The sequence below is a fragment of the Helicoverpa zea genome, chromosome 16 (assembly GCF_022581195.2).
Source record: "Helicoverpa zea isolate HzStark_Cry1AcR chromosome 16, ilHelZeax1.1, whole genome shotgun sequence".
Classification (NCBI taxonomy): domain Eukaryota; kingdom Metazoa; phylum Arthropoda; class Insecta; order Lepidoptera; family Noctuidae; genus Helicoverpa; species Helicoverpa zea.
This window is the reverse complement of record NC_061467.1, coordinates 3,438,500-3,465,747: the sequence shown is the minus strand read 5'-3', so window position 1 is coordinate 3,465,747 and position 27,248 is coordinate 3,438,500. Positions and strand designations below refer to the sequence as shown.

The 27,248-nt window shown below is 36.6% G+C and overlaps 2 protein-coding genes across 2 annotated transcripts in view; one reads left to right on the top strand and one right to left on the bottom strand.

The window, feature by feature from the left end:
- LOC124637434 (beta-3 adrenergic receptor-like) overlaps positions 1 to 12,850 on the bottom strand; it is a 114,577-nt gene extending 101,727 nt beyond the window's left edge. Inside the window, exon 1 of the mRNA XM_047173916.1 lies at positions 12,666 to 12,850. The gene's annotated coding sequence lies outside the window, so the exon portion shown is untranslated. The remainder of the gene's footprint in view (positions 1 to 12,665) is intronic.
- Positions 12,851 to 16,152: 3,302 nt separating this feature from the next.
- On the top strand, positions 16,153 to 26,346 carry LOC124637544. Its single transcript, XM_047174057.1, has 6 exons — positions 16,153 to 16,236; positions 22,963 to 23,087; positions 24,871 to 24,963; positions 25,256 to 25,476; positions 25,618 to 25,904; positions 26,137 to 26,346. The coding sequence occupies exons 1-6, from the start codon at positions 16,187 to 16,189 to the stop codon at positions 26,234 to 26,236; spliced, it is 876 nt and encodes a 291-aa protein (XP_047030013.1). The 5' UTR covers positions 16,153 to 16,186; the 3' UTR covers positions 26,237 to 26,346.
- The last annotated feature ends 902 nt before the right edge of the window (positions 26,347 to 27,248 follow it).

The window sequence follows — 27,248 nt, the reverse complement described above, 5'->3', positions numbered from 1 at the left end:
TCGGAGAGTGGGGGCTCGTGACGCCACGTCTGAGTATGTAAAATTTGTACTAAGTAGTGACTTAACACGAAATTCAAGCGCTGTTGTATCTTCGTTATTATTTGTTTGTGAGAGAGAGAAAAATACGTGTCCATTATTTTAGGGTTATCTAAAAGACGGACTAATTACTTTTTTTGATTCACCATACCTATTTCATAACATTAATTTCTATACATTTCAAGTGTAGTATTGCTCTTGAAGTTCCACATCAGGTGTTCCAGATCTTCGATGTTTATACGTCAATAGAGAGTGCTTATCAGATTGAACCACTTTTGCTAAAACGTCATATCTTCATATGCTATAGTGTAGCTGGGCTCCTGGAGTTCCACATCAGGTATTTTACATCTTCAATTTTTATAAGTCAACAGAGAGTGCTTATTAGATTGAACAACTTTTGCTAAAACGTCATACCTTACCTACCTCTATATGCTACAGTCTAGCTGGGCCCCTGGAGTTCCACATCAGGTGTTTTAGATCTTCAATTTGTATAAGTCAATAGAAAGTGCTTATCAAATTGAACAACTTTTGCTAAAACGTCATACCTGTATATGGTACAGAGAAGCTGGGCTCTTGTGGTTCCACATCAGGTGTTCCAGATCTTAAAATTTATTATCTCAGCTGAAAATGCTCATCACATGAAACAATTTTTGCTATGGCACCATTTTTGTATCTCTTATAGTTTTGTTGGTCTGTTGGAGTTCTGCATCAGGTCTTCAAGTTTCGAAGATAAATTATAGCTTATATGTTGACCAGGCTTAATACTGATACAACAAAGAAAAAATCATTGAAATCCGTTCAGTAGTTCGGAAGATTAGCGTATACAAACAAACAGACATATAGACAAACAGACAGAATTTTTTTTTTGGATTTGTGCTCCATTACTGTTTCTAAACCCCACCCATTTTTTTTTTTTAATATATTCAATGTACAGACAGTTTTTTTACAGATTTATTATATGTATAGATTATTGTAAGTTGTATAGAAAACCAAGTCTGCAACGGAAAAGCTCGCTTATTCTCTAACTAATTCCCGAAGGCAAGTTTCGGAGACTTTGTTGATTCGAAGCCTTTTATTGTGTACTCTATGGAACACTAATAAGCGTTGTTTATATAATATTTATTTATCCTGTACACATTTGGGGTCCAGACTATATTATGCTAACCATATAGACATACCTACAATTAATAGACAGCAAAAATATGTATGTAAAGAAATAAACTACTTTCTACTACAAAAGTCTTTCAAAACGTATTGTAAATTAACAGAATTATGTACTTATTGTAGGTCACAGATCAATCCTTCAATAATACACAAATCATACCTTTCAACCCCATCGAAATCGTAGCTAGCACAAATTGCCCATACTCTCTGTCTAATTAGGTAATATTAAAATGATTTATTTCACGCAAACACTACACTGGGTAGTTTCGTTGGCAATAAACATACGTCTTTATAACAAAGAGTATATTGTGTTTCTGCCAAAACTTGTGAAAGGACCTCTAGAAGGAACTAACCTTGGTGGTGATGTGAAAAGACGGGTAAATTATGGATTATACACATCGTACATTGTTGATGTCCCGGCTAGTATTTTGTAAGGGTACATTATTTACTAGTAGGTTGGTATATGTCACTGTAAGAGCTCAAAATACGGTAAATCGTAATATTTCCTGGAAAACCTAAAAACCAACTCTTATTTGTAAAATGTAGTCGTCCGTGCAGAAGTTTTCTCTTGGTAACAGTAAAGTTTTTACAGGTGAAACTTGACATGATTGTACTAAATACCTACTAATTCAATTTACCAGAAAAAAACGTTTCTTTTAAAATCGGCCCGCCAACCCCTTTGGCTACAGATAAACGGATTTAAACGTCGAGAGATTATTTAAAGAATTTCCACCTACCAAAATTATAATAATAACTTCAACGTGACCGGTAGTCACACTAATTCTACGCAAATAAAACACTGACACAGTTGATGAGTATTTCACATTTCACGGTGCAGTTCCAAACATTGTACGTTGCCATCAAACCCAGTTTATAGTTGTGAACATATGCTAGTAACGATCCCTAGCGACCGAAAAGTTTATTTACCTTCTTTCATTGACTTGAAAATCTGCTAATTCACACACATTTTACTTCTCATAGCGGCTGCCGACAGTTCGTTTGAAGTATTTTCGGCATCATCTTTTTGTTTAACAGTGATAATTGTACGCACTTGAAAATGAAAAGTTTGTGTGTTTCGTTGAAATATGCTCTTAGTGTTTCTTATTGAAGCTTATATTTTTTTGTTCTCAACTAAATATTCCTTTTTTTAGTCAAAAAAGACAGATTCATGTCAATCGTCTTCGGAATTCAGATTAGTTAACACACACTTTTTATGGGAAATTACCCGCTGTAGGTGCAGCTTGAGGGGAGTGCAGACTTTTACTACCTATGCCAGGTCTGCGATAACTCTTTTGAATAATCCTACAACCCCAGTAAAACACACCGAAAATTCCTTTCTCCATAGAACAAAATATCAAAAAACAAAAATAGGTATTTACAAAGATTCCCAAACACCTTTATCCAAACAAATACTTTTTCGTGTTGATTGGCGAAGTCACGAATCGAACCGTTCTTTACAAAAGCATGACTCCGTTGTTTCACCTCAATTAGGTTATCTGCGAAAAAGGGTCGAGGCCCAAGAAAACATCAACATTTTTCTTTCAAAAATGAAGCTTTCAATGAAAAGATTTGCTACGGAAAACCGTGCTAAAAGCGGGTATTTTTTTAGGTGTACACTAGATGGTTGGCTTGGTTTTCAAAATCCGAACCTGCTAACTTTTTGGCAAGACTGGTAGAACTATGAAGAAAAGCTAATATATTTGACTTTACTTAGCAAGTTCGCATTCACCATGAAAAAGATACATAAATTGTAGCAATTTTTCTCCCTTCTGTAATATATTAAATCCATTTAATAAATGCCCACTTCCATTGCCAGGTACCGTGATATAGCATGTTTTATTTCTATTTTTTCGAATAACTCATCATCAATAATAGCTCGGGTTTCGGTAAAAATACTGAGAAGTCCACGCAGTAGCTGTTAGACTATCCAGAATGCAATTCGGGTTTCCCTCTCCAACGATTTCTAGTCATCTCGAATAATATATTTCTTTGTATCACTATGAGGTTTTCCATTTGTACGATTTGTACTATGATTTTCAAGCGACAATCAACAATATCACATTACGGAATTTGACAATGTTCCAACATCTGATCTCTAAATAAGATCAACCTGTATCAGCCATTGCAGAGTAAATACCACTTTTATTTTGAAACAACGATCTTCAAGAAATGTGCAATAATAAACTTCAAAATATATTAAGTACATATTACATTGAAAGAGACAACATGTACCTACTTAACACGATCTTATCTGAGACCGTCTTCTTCTCAATGATGGACATCACTTTGATCGTACTTTGAAAAAGCTTGCAAATATAGGAGTAATTCAGTTGATGACGAGTTGTCTCCTTCCTCCATATAATAATATGTTAGGTAAACAAACCAATGGAGAACATTTACCTAACAAGGCAACTCGTCAGTATCACATGAAATCAAGTTATCCACTCAACCGATGTCGAATATCGATAAACAAATATGTCACGTACCACGCAAAGGGCTGCCAGGTTTTTGATAATAACGAAGTTATTTGTTACGGAAAGCTCAATTTTTAAATTCACATTCGAGTATATGTATAATTTTGTATGTAACTGAAATGTATCATTTGTTTTCTGAATTATCAATCCTTTAAATAAAGTAAAAGTTTGATACTTAGGCTACTTTTAACTTCCATCGGGACGCGCATTTAATATACAAGATATTTAAATATCACCTGCTGACCACTTAAAACATTTGCAAAGTACGTGGTTTAAAAGTCTTCACTGCATAGTGAAGACTTTGTAGGTCAGCATAAGCCACAGTATACTCGTCATTCGTCCATTTAGTCCACGTAGCAACCATGATTCACCTATCATGACAAATGAGGCTCCAATACGTCACGCATCTATTCCAAACTGTGACTTCCTTCGTAATATCCTTCGCGTTTCACAAATCTGTCACTGTTTATCTATTCCAAGAGATCGATGGATTTATTTCATAGGACGGAATTATTTTGTAAAAACATATACTTATTTATGTGCAGCTTAGCTTCGTGAGAAACAGGTACATTTTGACGAGATCTCTAATCGGCGCCTAGAGTCGTCTTACGTCTTCTTTAGCCCAATGTGGGTTCTTGGTTAATTGATAATGTGTAGGTACTTAAGTAATTAGAAAGAAGCATAATTTTGTACTATTTAAGCAGTAATAATTAATAGTTTTTTTTATGAATGCTCTTCAAAATAATCAAAAGGTTAACTTTACCTAAACTAGACATGAGGCGCAGGTAAAAATAGAAAAATAAATAAGAATATTGTATGAGGTGTGTTGTTGACAGGTCGCCAATACAACGTTGTCGATAAAACCGATATGAAAGCAAAAAAAATACGTTGCTCTTTTTCTTCGATCATAGATCAACACAGAAGGAAAACAGTCTTAATTCAATTTTCTAAGAAAGCTAACATTTGGAAATACCAAAAAAACTGGTCAAGTGCGAGTCGGAATCGCGCACGAAGGGTTCCGTACCATTATTAAGAAAATGAGCAAAAAATCACGTTAGTTGTATGGGAGCCCCCCAAAATATTTATTTTGTTCTAGTTTTCAGTATGAGTTGTTATAGCGGCAACAGAAATACATCATCTGTGAAAATTTCAACTTTCTAACTATCACGGTTCATGAGATACAGACAGACGGACGGACAGAGGAGCGAAAACAATAGGGTCCCGTGTTACCTTTTGGTAAAAAAGAAGAAATCCCATAGGATTATCTTCGTGTACTATATCATGGTCTTCCATTAGAGAATCAATCAGAATTTTGCTTCCAATCACATTTCATAGCACCCTAGTGGCCAATTTATTGCCAGACAGGAAAATAAAGTAGTAAATTGGTCCGACTTATCAATATAAACGGTAATAACTCTGACTTGGTGATTACTCAAGAATACTTATATACATAGATAAGTACTTTAAGACAGCATCTTATAAGGTAAAAGTTAAAACTAAACAACGAATGGTAGTTTTTTTTAAACAAATTGAATATATTACGAGTCCATAATGAGTAATAGAGTATAAGTGGAAACGTTTATTTCTTAGATCTAAAGCCAAATGTAAGTAAGCAATGGTAATTGGTAAGAAAGATATCGACATACGCAGCAATTCTACTGCCAAGTTGCCCTACAAACGATCCCCTCGACAGCAGAACGACTCAATTTCCCGCACATGGTAATATTTCAAAAATAATTATGATTTACGATCCGCGTCGTAACAAGATGGCGATCTGACATCGATAAATATTATATAGCAGGCAGTGGAATGAAGAGCAAAAGTGAAATGTTACTCAGTAGCAGTCGTTGTTACAATTCGGTACTTGACAACCAGTCAAATTCAATACTTTTAATGAACTGCAAAAAACAGTTATTTTCTATGCAATTTGTATGAAAATATGATATAATGTCACAATTTTTTCACATCAAGCTGTGTATTATTTTCCTTAGGTAAAACAACGACAAAAAAAGAATATATTTTTTCCATAAAATCGATCAATGAAAATTTTATTATTTTAAGATGCTTTTCCAAATGAATATGATATAATATTGTACTTTGGACCTAATAAAATACCCAATTCCACGTCAGAAGCCATCAGGCGGATTTGAGAAAACTCTGTCAGGCCTTGCTAGGTAATTAAAACTGCAGCAAAATCGATAAGAAAAAGAAGGAGGCAGTAACAGCACTAGTCATCCATTTCAAGCACGAATGGTAATCAAAAGTTTTTAGACTTTTAATCTAATTAAGTGCTGGCTTTGACGCGCTTATATAGTGAATAGAAACGAGCATTGATTGATTAACTCTTTAGTTTGATTGAAGAATGTAGAAAGGTATCAAACATCGTTTGGAGGATTTTCGTGTGGAAGTGGAAATCAGTCCCTTACACTCAATCACAGACACTCCGTCTATCTCTAATTGCTGATGACAAAAACGATAGCTGACTGCGGAAGAATTTCGATGTTCATTTCAGACTAAGATAGAAACTTCTAGGTAGGCACAGGAGCTTTAGTTCGGATTTGAAGAGCCTATCTTCGAATACCACTGATGCAAGTAGGTATAACTGCAAAAACTATAATGTAACAATCACATTCATCCCTGCTATTACATTTATCTAGACACACGGCAGTGTGTCCGCCAAGTTTGAGCAAAAAAGCGACACACCGGCCGTGGGTTATATTACACGAACCATTTCGGGCCAAATTCGACCCCCTTGTAACTCAAAATCTATTTTATTTACGCATATCAAATTTCTAGTATCTGTTGAGACCCCCTCACTTATCTAAAATACAAAATTTCATTAATATACCTATTGTAGGTCTTGAGATATTGACGTCAGAAAATCGCTATTTTTACTATACACTTATTCACTTATTCACTGACTCACTCATCAAAAACCTAGACCACTTCCAATGGTCGTATTGACTTGAAATTTGGCATGGAGGTAGGTCTTTATGTCAAGTTAAAGGGAAAAATCTGAAAATGGCCAAGTGAGTCGGTTTCAAAATAATGAAGGTGTTTTATACCCGGTGTAAATTTATTCCCCTAAGGAACTAAAACGAACTAAATTTATCTATATTTATATAATATATCTTCGAATGGTACAAAGGTTTGTATTTAGTCAAAGTAAAGTAAAAATCTGAAAACGGCCAAGTGTGAATTACTTTCGAAAATAACGAATGTGTAACTTTGATCCACGAACATAATATATGATAACATGTCATGTCAGTCAGTTGGTAAATCTAGTCCATTTAGTTAATCTAGTTCATTTCTTTGTAAGAAACATAGTGCATATTAAAAAATCTAAAAAATAGTATAAATGAGACATTTCTTTAACTAACTTCATCATAAGAAAAAAATAAAATAAACAACCTTACAAAAATAAATGAAATCCCACCCAAAACAAAAATGTGAAAGACTGCCAAGTTCGATAATATGGGAATGCTTCGCCTATAAAAGAAGTGAGATCTGAATAAGTACCAAGTTCCATACACATACCTCAGTTAAAAATAGTTACTTTTTAATGATAATTACTTGGCAAGTTTTAATAGAAAATTAAATACTTGATTCATTGCGTTTAGTAGGTTTATAACAAGGTGTATGAAAACTTGCCAAGTAACATCATTAAAAAAGTAACTATTTTTAACTGAGGTATGTGTATGGAACTTGGTACTTATTCAGATCTCACTTCTTTTATAGGCGAAGCATTCCCATATTATCGAACTTGGCAGTCTTTCACATTTTTGTTTTGGGTGGGATTTATGATGACACGCCTGAACTTGATATACGCGTATTAGAAATAGCTGTCGAGTAAAAGGTAACCTAAGCCCACTCTTAGGATTATCTGTGTTTCCCTGGAATCAATGTGAGACGTCAAACTCAATTGCTTTTTTGTAAGGCTTTTACGGAATTCAAAAACATGTAGTTGCACAAAACAGCAAGGTCAATATTTTAACATGCATACAGCACTGAAAGTCAAAGCCAGCATTGCACTTAGAACAATGGCAGGTAATACATAATGGTGTCTTCGCAGCCTTATTATGAATTCTGTTCTGATGCTCAGAACTTTATAACTGTCTTAAAGGAGATTTGTTGCAGGTATTTTTGTTGCCAGAAAACAAAACTGGCAGGTAACATTTTATTTCATGAAAAATATGGAAAAAGTCTGTGATCAATGAGGTACCTACTCTTATTTAGTGGTAGGTAGATAAAAAGGTGGGTTCGGAAATAGGTTTTACTATTTTCTATTCATTTTTACTGCTATGCCAATAAGAAACTGACATGCCCAAAAATCTTTTGATAGATATTATGTTTTGCCCACCTTTCTCCTGGTCTTTTAGATATACATAGTATTAATATAATGCACTGCCAGGTCGATAAGCATCGATATTTTAAACTTCCTAAGTACTTCAAGCCATTATTTCCTAGAAATATAATAGCTGGTATGAAAGAGCAAGTTAAACGATGAAAACTTTATCCGTTTGAAGTAAAACCTCTTTGATTTTACCTAGACTGACATTATCGAGCGACGGTTTAACTACGGTCGATTACTCTGATTTCCCATGAGAGCTGAACGTAACTTTTCTTTAACTTATAGAATCTATTCCGAGCGAAATTCATAAAGAAAAATTTATAATTCTGTCCAATTTGAAGAAACATTTTTCATAATTTTATTCGCGTTTGAATAAAAATGTTAATGTTTTAGAATAAATCATATAGCTATATTAATTAAAAACACAATATATTTGTGATAATGGATGATGACTTCCCGGGAACCAATGTTTAAATCTATTCCATTACGAATTGTTCCGAAATTAATATTTACACTACACGGTTACAAATCATAACTACAAATCACATACGGATTTATTAGTACTTACCAATTAAATACTGGATTAACGTTTGCAATTTCAAATAAAAATTTTATCGTAGAACATAAAACAATAAATTAAAACTACACATTGCACTGTAGAAAGTGAATTTGCATTCAATTCGGCAACTAAGTATAATATTCGTCATTTTCCATTTTATATACGCGTGTCAAATAGACATTCTTAAGCTATGTGCAGCCTATACATTCCAACGTACGCGACGCTTACCCACATTTTCGACACACGTGCACGTGCTCAAAATATACGCAGACTTCACGCGTAACCGACGCATAGTAAGAACTAAGAAGTCTAGTCTGTGCATAGCTTTAGAGTCCTAGTCGTTCGCGATCCGTAGATACGCGCACGTATGTATGTCATTACAAATTCTATTTCGGGGACAAGTGTGAATCTTTTGTTTTAAAGAGTAGCTATAGTTCGGCCATTCAGAGAATGCGTTCCTGACACGTCGCGATTGAACTGACGACGTAACTTTGCAATGGCGTTGCAGTTACGATAAAAATATTTTTGCTGGTTGTTTACCGTTTTAACAATTGAGGAGCATTAAAACAACATTATTATATCAATAATCAATGAATGTTATAATTTTGTGCCAAACTGAGTGTCAAATAACTTGGTAAACAATATTTTTCTAAATCTATACTGCGCTATTACAAGGTTATGTCAGCGGTTTATATTTTGTAGTGCTGAGCTAAAAATAACAGGCAAGTATCGTAATCTGTTCTTATACAGTTATAATATAAAATAATACGTTTTGATTTTCTTTTTAAGAATTGGAAAATAATGGACTATAAGACTTAATTATAACGTTTATGAAATATAAAAATAAAACTATGACCAAACCGCATTTTTATACTTAGATTAAAAATGGTAACCCCAAATGGCGTTATGGGCCGCCATTTTGTGACGCTAAAACAGTCGTCCGTTGTCGTTTCGTGCGCATAGACCACGTTTTTCAAGTGTTTTCGATCTGTTTTTATTTGATTACCCGGCTTTTGTTAGACCGAGATATCAGGATTGATTCTGTTATTGATAATAATATAATTATACATGTAGGCGAAGATGATGATGAAGACACCACCTCCTCAAGCAAATCGGAGTCTGATTAATATTCTGTTCGCACATTCAATTCAATGTACTTGTAACAAAGAATAAATAAAACAATTTTATTATATGAATATTACCTTTTTTTGGTTTCCACTTAAATAACTAAAATATAAAACAAATGATTCCGCCAATTTAAAACGAAAATAATCTTAAAATAATGCGGCGGTTCATTTTGAAGGAACGGTAACGAACTCAGTGTTATGTTGTGCCCATCACTAGTCGTGACTAACTGATAGGTGTCAGGAACGCATTCTCTGAACGGCCGAAGTATAGTAGCGTGACATAGCATCATTTGTTGGTTAAATATGTAACAACTACACACCGTATGTATGTACCCACCCTTTTTTTTCCGACGTCAAAAATCATCAAATGACCCCTCCCGCTGTGGGTTAGCAGCGGTGAGGGAGTGTCAGACTCTTACTGACTAAAAACCGTCGTGTTCCGTCATAGGCCTTTTATGTACCAGGGCCGCGGTATCTCTTTCGAACAACCCGCAGCGTATGTACCCACCCTTTTGTGAATATATAAACACATTTACTAAGTAAAAGCTACGTTTGTAGACTCCCACGTTGTAAAGTATGCAGGAATTTTGAATATTTAATCTTGGTACAGTAAACACGATTTGAGAACGTTAATATGGTCGGTCAGCGGGCAGCAGGATGAAATGTAGGTGTACAGTCGGCTCCAAAAGTGGCTGAACTAATCTAATCTAAGTTTCCAAACTTCTAAACATCGTGGAGTCGATAACTTACCAGAGTATTCATCCACTTATTTTGAAGTTTAGGAACTAAATAAATTTTGGCGTTTATGTTCTTAAGAAATGATGACCCTTTACGCTTGAAAATTATTAATTTATTCTAGAAAATTTTGATTTATTTAGCTCACGCAAGAAGGAAAGATCATTTTGTTCTCCGTGGTACATATACTTTTGACGCTGACAGTACTTTCAACTCGACCATACCTTATTCCTCACTATTTCTATGTTAGCTTAGGACTGAAATTATACTCGTAATTTAATTAATTACGTTCTGCCGCCAATTTTAGTGAAATAATACTTCATGTTTTGATACAGGTAGAAACCTTGTAGAACCGTGGTTTTCTAAACTTTTTTGTGAAACATGACTTAGATAAATATAGCTATGTCTTCTGTAAAAATGTTTAGATTTTTCTGAACCCTTTTTAACAGTAGGTAGGTTATTTCAGATTTTTAATTTAAAACTTCATAAAGCATTTCATGTCATTATAACCTGCACAGGTATATCTTTGAAAGGCAGCCATCACCAATAATGATGGATGGCCGACACGCAATAAACGAAGGGACGATTAAAACAACAGAATACTTTTCCCAACTGTGCTGTCGCGATAAAATTAATCAATACAGCTTTTGGTTGCGGTTTAAACAATAAATTAATATCTATTAAAGCTTCGGAAGCTGAGACATAAATAATTGTAAATACTTAATCCATGGAACTATATCGTTAATCATACACGCTACACGGAATGCACGACAACTTATTATGTCACATTGGTACAGGTAAAATAAACAACATTATTTTTAATATGACAAAAACTTGATTATTGGTGAGTGTATGGTAATCCTACTACTAAACTACGATTTGCTTTTCAAAGTACCAAAGGATTTTAAATTAAAAAGATCTATTACAGCTTTTTATGAAACGTCAAAGGCTAGGTAGATGGTTCCAAGAAGTAAATCTCAAGAAGCACGGACCAGAAATTCCAATGACACATCAAATTCGGCAATCCAAAATTATAAAACACAATTGAGTTATTTAATTATCTATACTAATATTATAAAGAGGAAAACTTTGTTTGTTTGTTTGTTTGGTTGTAATGGATAAACTCAAAAACTACTGGACCGATTTTAAATATTCTTTCACCATTAGAAAGCTATATTATCGGCTATATCGGCATAGGCTATTTATTATCCCGGTGCGGGCAGTAGCTCCTACAGGACGCGGGTGAAACCGTGGGAAAACGGCTAGTCTATTATAATTAATTTAATTATTTGTCTTTATGGGCTCAGACCTTCCCCAACGTACGCCATATTGTTCGGTCGACTTGCCGCCTCTGCTTTTTTGTATGAATTTCGCAAAACAGGTCCGTATATTATGATGTCGATTATCTAATATACCTAGATATAGCAATATAGCACGCTCATGAACCTCGTAGTAGTATTAACTCCCTTTAGTTTTTATGCAAAAATATTAATTATATTACCGCGAAAAGAGATCAAAACCAAAACATGACTTCACATTAGTTAGTAATAACCCCCTCCATACGAATAACTCCACTACCATGTTTTAAAAATTAATTGCATGACATATTGAATACGGAGAGTTAACTCATTCGTTTGAATTACCGGTACAAGTTTCAATTTCTGTGAATAACTGGTAATATCGGGATATTAAACAGATTTGTTTGAGCACAAATTGATAGATTTACGCGAAAATATTTGGGTTAATCTGCAGTACGGATAACGGTTTATCCTACATTAATGCCTTGTATTTCACGTGACATGATATTTTGCTTTAATATGCATAATATGTTTTTGAGTAGGTTTATTCTCGCCTTACATAAAATATTGAGGTAGGCCACCAGCCACCCATAAGTATTCGCAGAAAAAATATCAAATAATACTGAATAAATAATAATGTGGCTACAAAATTCAACTTGTAATATTAAACATAAGTGACTAAAAAATAAAATAATTACCTAGTTTAAATGTAATTCTTAAGAGAAGTTTTCCGTCGAAGTTTAATGTTCATAATTTTCTTCAAAATTACGATTACCCAATTTAATTAACAAAATTGGCGATCCATTTGAGCGGCCAATTTATAATTTACTGTTCTCCATTAAGACCATAACGTAGTGTCGACAGTTTGACGGCTGAAAAATGACGGAAACAGCTTAACAACCCTTTGAGAAATAAAATTACCTTAAAAAGGAAAACTGAGAAAATCCAGCAAACTCCACCTTAATACACAGAGTGACACTTAACACAGTTTAGTTCACGATTCAATGAGCTAGTTGAAACTTTTTATTTGTGATTTCGTTAGTGAGACTCGCGCGAAAGTGCGGCGCGACTGGGCGGGCGGCACGACCGCCCACTGAGAACCGCCGAGAGCGACTACAGCGAACACTACGAGTACAAACTATTACTCATATTATTTTTTATAATGTTGTGACTATTATTTATATAAACATTGAGCTTTTCATTATTTTTTTTCTTTTTACTATTGTAGTCCTTTACGGCTACGAAGTGCAGCATTTTTTCTAATAAATGTGTTTACTCTTTGAAATTCAATTTGAATGTTCTTTTCCGATTAGCTTATCAATAATTGAAGTGTCTTATTACAATAATATCAAATGGCTCAGTCGCGACTCTGTAATTTCTTTCGCCTTTTCTTTGCCAAATAAAGTATTAAAACCTGTTTTCTAGAGATATATAAATTCCATCTCTTGAACGCATATTTTTAGAGTTCTAGTTGTAAGCATGACCCCTTTAGGGTATATATGTTCTGTGAGCATGACAGCCCACGACATTTTTGAAGTCACCCAAGTGTCTTATTAAATTTTTAATAAACGTTATTTTCTCAAGTTTTGTGTGATACGTTGTTTAACTAATAATTTATTTATGAATGAATATTATTTTAATGACTTTGGTAAGTTGTTTTTGTTTTATCATCTCAGTATATTAAGAAGAAAGCGACGTGGTCACGTCCACTTTGTCCTCCAACAAAAATGTGAAGCAAAATTAATTTGTTTTGCTAAAAACTTGAGAAGAAACTCGATGAATAATGTGTCCTCGCTGTTAATTAGCTTTACAAGCGGCCGTGATAAGCGTGAGATAACTATAAGTCAAAAGTTAGACTGCAGCCAAAGTTTTGTATTTTCGTAAGAAATGGCTATTTAGGTTGTTATTCAAATTGTGGGGCAAACAAAAGTGACCATAGCGCAGCCGTCGAAGGAGTACTTTGAATGGGATATTGTACGAGTACACATACCACAAAGCAAGGCCTTCATGCATGATTTATTGAAATGTTTGTCAGCAACAAAGGGCGGGCCCTTACGGCACGTGCCAGTACCGTAACGTTTGACATTGCTGAAGTCTGGGCTTCGAAATAGTAGCAATAATAAAATCTTACGATTAGGAGTAACTTGCTTCGTACAAACATTGTAAGCGACTAAGCGTCTCACTGGATTTTATGATCGTATTTAGTTCTTTAATGGACCAATGAGTAGGTATGAGAATACGACTTAAGATTCACTTAACGTAATTGGAAGATTTCAGAATGTACCTATTGCTTTATTGTTATTTTAAAAGTGAGACTACTAATGTACGAGACATACTAATGTACGAGTAAGCAGTGGCGTAGCGTGGGTATCTGCCGCCCGGAGCAGTTGTCGATTTTGCCGCCCCTTCCCGTGTATTTTTTTTTTTGACAAGTGTTACTGGCCGTTTGTCATTTTTAACCGACTTCAAAAAGGGACTTTTTTTTGTATCGACTTTAAAAATCATCAAATGACCCTTCCCGCTGTGGGTTAGCAGCGGTGAGGGAGTGTCAGACTCTTACTGACTAAAAACCGTCGTGTTCCGTCGAAGACCTTTTATGTTCCAGAGCCGCGGTAACTCTTTCAAACAACCCGCAGCCCCGGCAGAAGGGGGAGGTTCTCAAGTAGACTTTTCTTTTATATCTTTGTTACTTGATTTCTTGAAGGTTTTAAAATTCTTTTAGGTACGCAGGCTAGCGAAGTAGGTACCTATAAGTACTTATATATGAAATTGAAATAATTTAAAAAGCCGGGCTACTTTAAACTGTTTAACAAATTAATTTAATTTACGGGACTAACACTTAAACTAGTTTCCATAGAACTATGTATACCTAAGCGTGAAATTTGGCTCGTATCTAGGTAGGTATTGCTTATAGCATTCAAGTTTACCTAAACCAGTGGTTCTTAACCTTTTAGTCATGAGGGATCACTTTAACTAAAGTTTGTCTTGCCGGGGACCACCTCATCGGTTTACCTAAATTAGCACTCTGCTAAACGCATGTCGGCAGTTGTGTAGGTAAGCAAATTCAAATAAAGAAAATCTTGCTTATGTAGTTTCCAAATGCGCGAGCAAAGCGAGCGCAAAATTTGTATCGGATTTAAACCAAATATTACGTAAAATTTAGCCCAAACGTACTTAACTTTTTGTTTGTAGACAGATGCAAAAATAAGGGCATATCGTTTTTGAATACGCGAGCGAAGCGAGCGCGAAATTTTTATCGGACTTAAAACAAAAATTACGTAAAATTTAGCCCAAACGTACTTAACGTTTTGTTTGTTGATAAAAGCAAAAATAAGGACCATAATATAGTTTCTGAATACGCGAGCGAAGCGAGCGCGAAATTTTTATCGGACTTAAACCAAATATTGCGTAAAATTTAGCCCAAACGTACTTAACTTTTTGTTTGTTGACAAATGCAAAATTAAGCGTATACAGTTTCTGAATACGCGAGTGAAACGAGCGCGAAATTTGAATTATTTTTTATTTAAGACTCAAAACCATAATTACGTAAAATTTAGTGTCACGTGTGTTTTAAGTACCAAATTTTAACAATAATTAATTTTAATTTTAAAAAGTGTCAACTTTCTTGTTTAAATTTTGCCGCCCCCTAAAAGCTGCCGCCCGGGGAATTTGCACCCCCTGCCCCTCCCCCCCCCCCCACGCTACGTTACTGCGAGCAAGTAAGTCATGTTTTAGACTGTAAAAAACTATTCATATCTCTAGCAAAGAAAGATGCATTCGTAATGGAAAAATCTGGTGATTTATTATGTATTATATATTAGTACAGCATAGTACCTACATTTAAATTGTGTATACCGACCTATTACATTTGCATATCATAAAAGGTAAATTAGTCGCTCACAATTGAGGAGAGGGATGTTCAACTGAGAGGTACTGCGGACTTTAATTACCATGACGATGTTAATTAACTTTCATATAATAAGGCCTATAAATGAGGAAAGTCGTTGAGATCCAGAGGGCTTTCCGCAATAACGAAACGTTTAATTCTCTATCGCTTGAAATATATTTACTAATACTGAAATGTCAAAGATTTTGTTTGCTTGAATTCGCCGATCTTGGGAAATCCATGAAATGCAGAAAATCGTGAGCAGAAGTTAGTGTAGGAATATTTTATATTGTATTACTGGGTTGAGGGGGTCAGATAGGGCAGTCGCTCCTTGTAAAGCACTGGTACTCGGCTACATCCGGTTAGACTGGAAGCCGACCCCAACGTAATTGGGAAATGACCTAAAACAGGCTCGGAGGATGATGACCTAAAAACACCTCTACCCAAGCTTCTTTAAGGTAATGTTCACTTCGTTTGCAGAATTTGGGAGCCAAGAATACGTAGAGGCGAGGAATGGTGATGGTGACGTCAAATCAACCCTGCTGATTGACAAGTTATGTGCTACATCTGCAGTTGCGTCGCATGGGGACTAGACCTTTTACAAAGGTACCTTTTCTACACTTAATAAACCAACCGTTTTCACGCAGTTTTGCTCGTGTGACGTGGGAACTACTGCCCGTACCGAGGTATAATATGGTATATGTTACTCGGAAAGAATGTAGCTTTCCAACAGTGAAAGAATTTTTCAAATCGATGCAGTTGTTTGGTACACTATTACCGGGTAACACCTCCTATATTTTTACGGACACAGGGAAAAGTTCCCCCGGAACGTGGTTGAAACCGCGAGGAACAGCTAGTAGCTATATAACAGATAAGTTTAGAGCAGATCATTTCAAGAAGAAGAAACCAACCAAATAAACTCTCGAGAGAATAACTATCAATAAAACAACGAAAATCAAAAAAGATCAATCTCTAAGGGCCTTTTCAAGTAGTTAGTAGTCTTAATATTGGCATAACTAAGTACTTGGAGTGTCGATCGGCTAAGAACGAGACTTAAATGATGCTCTCGTATTCTGAGAGACCAGTGTAGGTATCATTCCCATGTGGGCTCTTGGCGAAACTCGAAATTTCTATAAATAAAAATGAATTATTGTTCGTTAGTCTGATTAAAACTCGAGAACGGCTGGGCCGATTGAGCTGATTTTGGTTTTAAAATGTTTGTCGTAGTCCAGGGTAGGTTTAAGCTTGTGGCACATTATAGCAGCACCACAACAGCACGGCTGCAGCACGGCGTCGCCTCGAATTAAGACTACGGCGAGCTTACAGCGCGTGGTTGGCGCGCCGTCCGCTCGCCGTCGGCGCGCCGGCCGCGAGGTGTAAGCTTGCTGTCACCGCAAACTCAATATTATTTTAAGACGATTATGATTGATGTTATGATTGAACACGACGTAATGACGTTGTTTCGCTGCCGGCTCGGAGTCGGCGCGCAATTAGCACGCCGTCGGCGCGCTGTACGCATGAGGACCGCTCGCTTGCAGCACGCGGGTGGCGAGTCGAGTTGTGTGGAAGCGGCAAGCACGCTGACTGCTCGCCGTTGGCTTTTTCATATTGACATTACGAAATATATTATAATATACACGATTTAATGCTCCAAATTGAATGACAACTTAAATGCTGGTGTGGAGCCGTGCTGTTGCGGTGCCGCTATAATGTGCCATAACCTTTAAACGGTGAGCAAATAAGGAAAAGGCGGTACGAAGTTCGCCGGATCAGCTAGTAGTTTTAATAAATTTTACATACGGAACTGACTTACGTATACCTATGTTACATGTTACAGTAAATACGTCAAGAGAATTTCAACACTACGGTTTATAGTTAAGATCTCTATATGCTATCATAGTTAATTTCGTTGGAAGAATTTTATGCAACTGTCTTAACTTACCTTGATATAAAAATCCAAACATAACTGTTATTTGTATAATACCACTCAATATTATGACTATACGATAAACGTTTGAGTAAAATTACTCTCATATCGTAGCAAAATACCGACACAATACTTCGAAAAGATCCAGCTCAAACGGAATGGAAAAGATAAAGAAAGATACCCGGTCCTATAATCTTTTCGGCATTTTAAAAAGTAACGAAAAATGGGGCTGCTTGACTTTTGTAGGGCTTAACGGCTACTGAAAGAAATGCTTCTAAATAATCTTCGACTGATGAATATTTTACGAATTTGTATTTTACACTGACTATATTAATGATCTCCCAGCCTTCTCTAAATTTGTCATCTGTAGGTATTGCCTTTTCTCAACTATATTGGTGTCGTCCCTACCTAATTGAATGCAGCTGAGTACGTAGTTTTACATGGATCGGCTGCCTATCTGACCTTCTCAACCCAGTTACAACCCATCACAAGACAGACAGTTAGCCAGACATTCTGACTACCCGTAAAGACTGTCGAAGTTTTTTAATTTACGGCCGGGGCTGACTTTATTGTGCCTGCCGAAACACAGAGCAACCCGCCTGCATTGATGGCCATCTATCCATGAACCGACAAGAGTTATTTATTTTAACCTTACACTTAATACAACCTTACACTAGCGCCTCTCTTCAGTCGTTTACACATGAACGAATTCTCCTAAATAGTCTAGAGATTCACTTTTTTATTTTCAAGATACCTAAATAAGCAATGGAATAAGGTAGCTTAAATAACTTGTTTATGGCCTATCTAGAAAGAATCTAATTGAATGATTAAGTTTCTAATAGAGTTTCATTTAGAATCATTTTTATGTAAATTGTAGTTTTCTTTTGTGCACTTGCTAACGCAATTATGTTTAACTTTTTTATCTGAAAATTGCTAGTGTAGATTTATAGCTCCAGTGAAAAATACTTAAAATTTTATTTAACCTGTGTTTTACCTACAGTTAAAAACAATCTTAGCTCTCAAGAACTATTTAAGAAAGGAGTATTTTCCCTCTTGCCTTGAGGTTCTTAACGCAGTGCAAATAATGTTGTCTTGAAGCTCGGAAGCTGTTCGCAATTTAAGTTTAAACGAATGTAAAAGTTTCAGTCATTTGTGGTAAACTGCTACGGAAACCTTAAGCAAAGAATCTCGGAATGTTTTACTTTTCTTAATGTAAATAATATGGTATATTATATAAAAGTACATTTTTTTTACAAACGCCTAATAATCATAGTATTATTGGGACAAATTATTATAAAATATATAGGTTTGATCATCATCATCATCATCTCCCGAGTCTTTTCCCGACTATGTTGGGGTCGGTTTCCAGTCTAACCAGATTCAGCCGAGTACCAGCGTTATATTTATATAGGTATACTGATAAAACTTATAAATAGGTTTCTTAAGTCAATTTACGGCATTCGATACATCGTTACCTGTTATATTAAGACGGGACTTATACTTAGAAAGCCTTATATGAAAGAGGTATACGATCTGTGAATACAACCTCTTTCGTAGCTACCGAGTCCTCTTTGAGGATTATCTAGAGAGTGCACAACTTCACTCTGCTTTGACCCTGTCATAGCTAGACAGTTTTATGTTACGTCCACAATGGTTATATGGTGCAGAATTGAAGAGCAGTCTCGAGGTCCAATCAATATTTTACCTAAAATGGTCGAGTGGTAAACAGCCAAAATAACAATCGATCATATACCTATCGGCAAGGAATTCATTATTTCCATTTACATTTACGGATTGTACAAAATAAAAACGTGGGGCCCATTAACTATTGCTGTAGTACTTTCTTCTAGAGGTATAATAGGTGTGGATTGCATCGACTTACTATAATCGTAACTGGAGATTTTGACAATCAATAATCAGCCGTAGCAGCTTCACCGGCGAACGCCGAGCTCATGATCTACCAAAGTATAAAGATATGCTTTGCCATAGGTAGGATTTCACAGGGGCCCCACGTTTTTATTTTAGTTTAATATGACCGGGACCACCTACGTAGGTTGACAGGTAAGTAACTATTTTTTTATTTTCTAGTTTTCAGTGCACATAAGATAAAACCGTTTAACTTAAAAGTTTTTTTACCGATTTTTTATTTTCTAGTTTTTAGTATTTAATGAAAATGCGTACCGAATATTCCTCATTCTATCTAATTCATTTAGTGTATCATTATTACACGGTCTCTTACCTGACAATTTATTACAATCTAATTCCTTCCAGATACTTTTTTTTTTAACAACCCCAAAAATCATCACATGACCTCTCCTGCTGTGGGTCAGCAGCGGTGAGGGAGTGTCAGACTCTTGACTAGAAACCGTTTTGTTCCGTCGTAGGCCTTTTATGTACCAGGGCCGCGGTAACTCTTTCGAACAATCTCGCAGCCCAGGCAGGCCTTGGCCCTGTTGGGCCCCGCTGGAGTTACTGACAGTTTTCTACTTGTGAAGCCCTTTTATTTGATACCCGTATTGGTGGGATTGATAAAAAATTGTTATCAGCCATTTGGTAGCGGCGGCCATCTTAGATTTCAATTTTGCATAGTAAATTGTATTCTACTTGTTGAGACCTTTCATTTGATACCCATGTTGATGGGATTGATAAAACCTACGTTATCCGCCATTTTATAGCGGCCGCCATCTTGGATTTAATTTTTTATAGTATATTGTATTCTGTTTGTTGAGCCCTTTCATTTGATACCCATATTGATGGGATTGATAAAACCTACGTTATCCGCCATTTTGTGCCGGCGGCCATATTGGATTTAATTTTTTATAGTATATTGTATTCTGCTTGTTGAGCCCTTTCATTTGATACCCATATTGATGGGATTGATAAAATCTACGTTATCCGCCATTTTGTGCCGGCGGCCATATTGGATTTACAATGTTATTGATATTACTATATTGTATTGTCATCGGAATTAAAGGTGTATACAAAATTTCAGATTAATCGGTTGACAGGAAGAGGGTGAAATTTGAATTACTAAATTTGACCCAAGAATGAATAAATAAAACAAACGGGGTAAGCTAAATAAAACCGTTTAAAAACCGTCGTGTTCCGTCATAGGCCTTTTATGTACCAGGGCCGCGGTATCTCTTTCGAACAACCCGCAGCACAGCAAACGACCTCAAAGAAGTCAATAAAACGTCATCTCAAAATACAAATTGCATGGCCGAAAGCGGAAAACACAAATTGATAGCGATACAAATCTGGGTCGACCGCGACGAGACTAGAATACCAAAATCTATGAAAACATAACAGCTCGCCTCCCGGGGGAGTTAAATGAATAGTCTTGTAGCACTTTGACGGATTGGGAACATAACTTTACCGATCTGCTCAAAAGGTGTGACTTGTCGTGTCGCGAATAACTTTTTGGTGTTCACCTGAATGCCCATACTTTTTAGTTGGAGATTTTAATGGCCGTCGTAAATGCCTTTTTGAATTTGGATTTAAGTTAAGTTTTGGTCATTTCTTTCATGTAGGTATGGTTTCATCCGTCACCACAAAGTCCTATTATTGCAAATTAACCCTTCTGTTCGCAAACTAACTAGAAAGCAACCTTTGTTTTAGTACAGAGAGTAGCAAAAAAGAGTTCGTTATTAATGACGGACCTGGTCACAAAAGGAAATTGTGAACCTCCAAAATTAGGTAGATAAAGAACACAAGACGGCGGAATTTGATTTATTCTTTAATTTCGAAGATGGAAAGTGATTTTTTCTCTTACGATGTCTATCCGTAGCTTTGCGATTAGGTATTGTAAATCGGTATAATTTATATGAAGCTAATGTCAATCTCTAATCGCTAATGTCGTAAAACAACGTATATATAGATAAGTTATTGAAATCTGTAGTTATTCTTCTAACAAACTTTGAGATATAGAACGATAAAATATAACCTGTTTTCACACAAGATAAAGATACCTCATACTATCAACTCTTGCGTACTCATGAAAGTAACGTATCACTAGATTTTCCTTGTTTTTGTCTCCAAGCTTTTCTGAGGTTTACACAGCTTATCGGATTGAGGACACAAAATTGTTACGAATACGCAAGCAAGTTTACCTTGTCATTTAGTACAATTCATGTTAAGAATTTGTTAACTTTTGCTGACTGTTCTAACTGTCAAACGTTGTAGAAATATAATTTGAACTATAGTTCGGCCATTCAGAGAATGCGTTCCTGACACGTCGCGATTGAACTGACGACGTAACTACATTCATTGATTATTGATATAATAATGTTGTTTTAATGCTCCTCAATTGTTAAAACGGTAAACAACCAGCAAAAATATTTTTATCGTAACTGCAACGCCATTGCAAAGTTACGTCGTCAGTTCAATCGCGACGTGTCAGGAACGCATTCTCTGAATGGCCGAACTAATTATTCTTTATATCTAGAGCAATCAGATGTTGTCAATATAAAGTGAAAATAACCTATTCAAATCCCCGGAGATGCAAACTTGCTTAAATAGGAATCTGACAATTCTGCCTCTACACCAAAATGGCAAAAAACGGACTAGAGTGTCAACTGTCTAGTTAAAAACTGCAGCAAGGCATATCGTGTTTGGCATACTATGCATCTCTTCTGATAGACAGAACATCAACATTAGTAATATTATGAGACAAACTTAGGTCATTTTAGGATACTTTATTAAAAAACTAGCTTCCGCCTGCGGCTTCGCCCGCATAGAGTTCGGTTATATCGCGTTTCCAAGAGAAGTCTTCAAAAGTCGGGGATAAAAACTATCCTATGTTCTTTCTCAAGGTCAACTCTATCTCCGTACCAAATTTTATTAAAACCAGTCCAGTGGTTTAGACGTAAAAGCGTAACAGATAGACATACAGATTTACATTGTGGACAAAGTAGTTACAGATGTCAGCATGATGATTACAAGATGACAGCTTCTTACTTATACTTAGGTAACTAGCGACTCACCCCGGCTTTCCACGGGTAATAGTTCTTCTCCACTATTTAATGGATGTTACTATACATATAAACCTTCCTCTTTATTCACTCAATCTATAAAAAAAACGCATCAAAACCCGTTGCGTAGTTTTGAAGATTTAGGCGTACAAAGGGATATGGGGACAGAAAAGGCGACTTAGTTTTATAATCATCATCTTCCGAGCCTTTTTCCCAACTATGTTGGGGTCAGCTTCCAGTCTAACCGGATGTAGCTGAGTACCAGTGCTTTACAAGGAGCGACTGCCCTATCTGACCTCCTCAACCCAGTTACCCGGGCAACCCAATACCCCTTGGTTAGACTAGCGTCAGACTTACTGGCTTCCGACAACCCGTAACGACTGCCAAGGATGCGGCTTTATGTACTATGCAGTGATATATGCCTATTGTTTTCAGGGTAATCACCTTCGGGTTAACGTGCATCCTCTCGTGCGCAGTTTGCTTCGGCCTGGCCATCGCCATCATCGCTGGCGTCGCCTATGGGTACAACTACTCCATGGCTGAATTCATCACGTTTCAACGTACGCTTTCTAACAATATTTATTATTTCCTCAAGAAAAATCGTCGAGCATGTGCTCATAATATATTAATATTTCAACAAAATCGTGAATAGAGAGAGGATTTCGCTGTAGTAAAAAGATTAATCTATAAATATAAAAGTGAGTCTTGATAGTTACTCGAGAACGACTGACCCGATTTAACAAAAAATTGGTAGGTAGGTAGCAGTAGCAGTAGAACCGAGGATGGACATAGGATACGAGAAGTAGTTTCCTCGGGATGCGGCTTAAGCTGTGGCTCAATTAAAAATAAATAGTTCCTTCTTCTTCTTTAGTCGGTCCCTCACTCGTTGAGGATCGTGACCCCATCTCCTACGCCGACTATTAGCTGTCGCCAGCGTTCTCTGTCCTGTGCCAGCCTGTATGCCTCCTGGAATGGTTTCTGCAGGGTCTTACTGAGCAAATCCGTCCATCGGGTTGGTCTGCGGCCCCGTGGTCTCTTCCCCTGTCTTTTGCCTAATAATATTGATTTTTCAATATTGTCAGGGGGTTTCCGCGCTATGTGTCCGAAATAACGCAGGTATCGCTTTAGGACTATCGTAGATAAGCGTTCTTTAACGTGCAGTAGTTTTAGGATGGATTCGTTTGTACGGAAAGCGGTCCAGGGAATTTGAAGCATTCGACGCCAGCACCACATCTCGAATGCGTTTATTCTGTCCATGTCCACAGCTTTAATTGTCCATGTTTCCGACCCATATAAAAAGATTGAAAATATCAAAGTGCGGACCAGAGATACTTTTGTTTGCCGCCGTATGTTGCTGTCTTTCCATATCTTCCTTAGCTGTGTCATAGCGCTCTTCGACATTGCGATTCTTCGTCTGATTTCTTGTTCACTGGAGGCGTTTGATGTTATAACCGAACCCAGATAGTTAAACTCTTGGACTTTTTCAAAGTTGGAAAGCGCGTTAGATAGGTCGAGTTTGCCAAACCTATCTACAACCATAACTTTGGTTTTACTGCGGTTTATTGACAGCCCTAAATCGCTACTAATATTTTCTACCCGTCGCAAAAGTTCCTCCATCTCGCCGGCTGATTCCGCTAGTAAAGTAGTGTCATCTGCATATCTCAGATTTGCTACACGAACACCGCCTATATTAACTCCGCCTTCCCATCCTTCTAAAGCTTTCCTTAGGATATATTCCCCGTATATGTTGAATAGGATAGGCGATAGGATGCAACCTTGTCTCACACCTTTCTGGAAACGAAACTCATCAGACATGCACTCTTCGATGCGCACTGAACCTCTGCTGCCTTCGTATAGTTTCCTGACAAGTGTAGTCAAGTGAAGAGGAACTCCCATTTCGGACAAAACTTTCCACAGCTTTTCCCACACTACACAGTCAAAAGCCTTTTTGTAGTCCACAAAACAAAGGATCACTGGGCTGTCGAACTCGTGGCTGCTCTCAATTATTTGTCGAACATTGAGGATTTGTTCACGTGTTCCTTTCCCCTTCACGAAGCCCGCTTGTTCTTGTGGTATCTCGGGATCGAGGTAGTAGCGGACCCTTTTATTGAGTATGTGAAGGAGGATTTAAAAATAAATAGTTAAAAAAAGTAAAAAACGCGCTAGTCATGTATTGTCATAAGAACTCAGAGCGTGAGCGAAGAGCGGGAAGTGGGTAAAATTAAGATTCCAAGATTTTCTTACGTACACGTACGTTAGTCACAAGTGAAGCTAATATCAGCGAGTTAATAAAAATTGATATGCTACGAACTCTTTGCTTGATGCACTTTGATTTGTTCCCAGGTTCTGACGTTACAGTCTTCATGCGACGTGGACAGTTCTACGACAAGCCGGAAATATCTTCCAGGTATAGGAGAACTGGAGACGAGGATGATCGTAAGTACATATGTGGGACACACCTTTTACCATTCTTCTTAAGAATTCCAGTTAAGAACAGTGTTTCAAAGGTAACATCTTATTCCTCATCTAAAGTCTAATTTATAGCTTCAATTTTACTCCTAAATGAAATCAAAGTGGTATCAGAAAACAAATATAAATGTATTCTTATGCTTAAATACCTAATGCAATAGCCCATAATTCTTACTCATGTAGGTACTTACATAACGCGGAATATCTCGCTACACTAGAGATATCAGCACCACTTGTCAGTCAAAACATTTGTTCCCAGTGTTTGGCACAAACATCACGACCGACTATGAAGACTCGAAGCCCCCAGCGCAGAGCAAGCCTCTAGCAGACACGTGGCTGAAGACGCAGGACACGAGGAAGTACGCCGAGATCCTGACCAGGTACAACCCCAACAAGAGGCAGGAGGCGGAAAGTGCACTAGCGCGGGAAATGGAGACACAGGAACCTGAACTAGTCAAAGAGCAGCCTATTCAGGCGCAGGTGTGTTTTTAGCAATTTTGCCTCAATTAGATCTTAGTCATCATTTCGGTCTTAAGCGACATATTGACAAATATTTACTTTATTACGTTTCACATGATGTATTTATCTAATTAATGAAGTATCTCTTCAATTTCATTTAAGGCACAACCAGCAGCAGTACGTTTTAGGCCTACTCCTGAATCTCCCGTGATATCGATAATCCCCAACCCTATGATTCCTACCATGGCCTGGCGAAGTGGTTCATCGGAGATCGTGATGAGGAACTTCCAACCTCTGCATGACTTCACGACGGCGAAGAAATTCACGAATATGCCAGAAAATTTGTTCCCGACTAGGGTAACGGGACCAAAGTCTATACCGATCTTAAGTCCTAAAGAACAGGCGAAAGAATCTGCTGACGACAAGCTGCGCGATGAATTCCATAAAAGGTAAGAAGCACGTAAAAGAAATAGGCTGTAAAGTTAATTTTAGATGTGTTTTATTCAAATAAAATGATGGGAAGATAGTCTTCTTTTCTTTGAAAATAATATTTAAATGCACACCTTGCTTAAAGGCAATTTTTATGTTTATGAAGACATGGATCATAGTCATTTAATAATATCTGCTTTTAACTTGTAAGGTAATCGTAGGTTTTAGACCGTCATTGTAATTGTCCATCAGTTACGTGCCAATGCGCGTGTGGGGGACGACAGCGCGCGCCGTCATCCCCGACGACCCTGACGATGTTGATGAAGACGCCATCGTCTACAAACCCGTGTAGCCACGGTATGCTTGCAGGAGGAACTAGGTACACATTATGAAAGGTTTCATACACTACGAATGATATTTTACTTGTTTTGAATCCTCAAATAAAGGTAACATAATCATTTACTGGAAGTATCATTTATAGTTTTTGCAAATGTAGTATTTACAATGGACGTGATAACCTAGTGGCCATTTATACATTACATTTATATTTTCTTTTATAATTTACAAAAAAAAATGAAATGCAGTAGGAATTTTATATCCTTCTTCTTGGTCATATAGAAATTGAAAATTAGTTCAACATATTTGAGTACAAAAATGTAGGCAGAACCTCTATGCTTTCTGTAAGTATGCTTTATTTTCCACTTTCAAATTAACAACAATAGCTATTTAAAAAATCGGATTATGATAGTAGATTGTTATTTGGTTACTTAATTGCCCTCGGTAAGATGAACAGTAAGTGATCTCCTCTCTTCAATGATTTACTTTCTTATTTTATTGATGCGTTCATGTTTTTTGCTCATTTTCTGTCTAAGGTGTCGGAGCCTGGCCCTTTCGTCAAATGTATTTATTTTAGAATCTTCAATACATTTTCCTTCAGAGGAAACAAATCCTGGTTTGCAAACACAGTCGGTGGACGTACACGTTGTTTTACACATTTTGTTTGTATGAGGGTTAGTACAATCGTAGGAATAGGTACCGCCACAGTTTTTATCTCGTTGCTCCTTGCAGGCGTCAGCTGTAGGTACAAGGTAAACAAAAAATTTATTAATTACTTAGAAATGAAGTCGAGCTCATGGTAAGTAACGGCTTCACGGGCCGACCCATCAAAGACTTGAAGCGGTCTTTGGATAAGCGATCAAATCTATCATTGATGACGTATTTCGGGAAGCACGTTAAATTTTGTTTCTCGGAAAAGGAATATCTCATCTTCGTTAATCGTTCTGGGTAGCAAGAAGGCAAAAAGTTGACTTCGAACATCAAATATTGACTGAATTTAGTAAGGGTTTCGTGTTACCCAAGTAACA

Excerpts from the sequence above, each read along its gene's own strand:
- LOC124637544 (XM_047174057.1), top strand. The coding sequence starts at position 16,187 with ATGTGCTACATCTGCAGTTGCGTCGCATGGGGACTAGACCTTTTACAA. Across the intron at positions 23,088-24,870 it reads TGAATTCATCACGTTTCAAC|GTTCTGACGTTACAGTCTTC; the intron begins GTACGCTTTCTA and ends ATTTGTTCCCAG. Across the intron at positions 25,905-26,136 it reads CGCGATGAATTCCATAAAAG|TTACGTGCCAATGCGCGTGT; the intron begins GTAAGAAGCACG and ends ATTGTCCATCAG.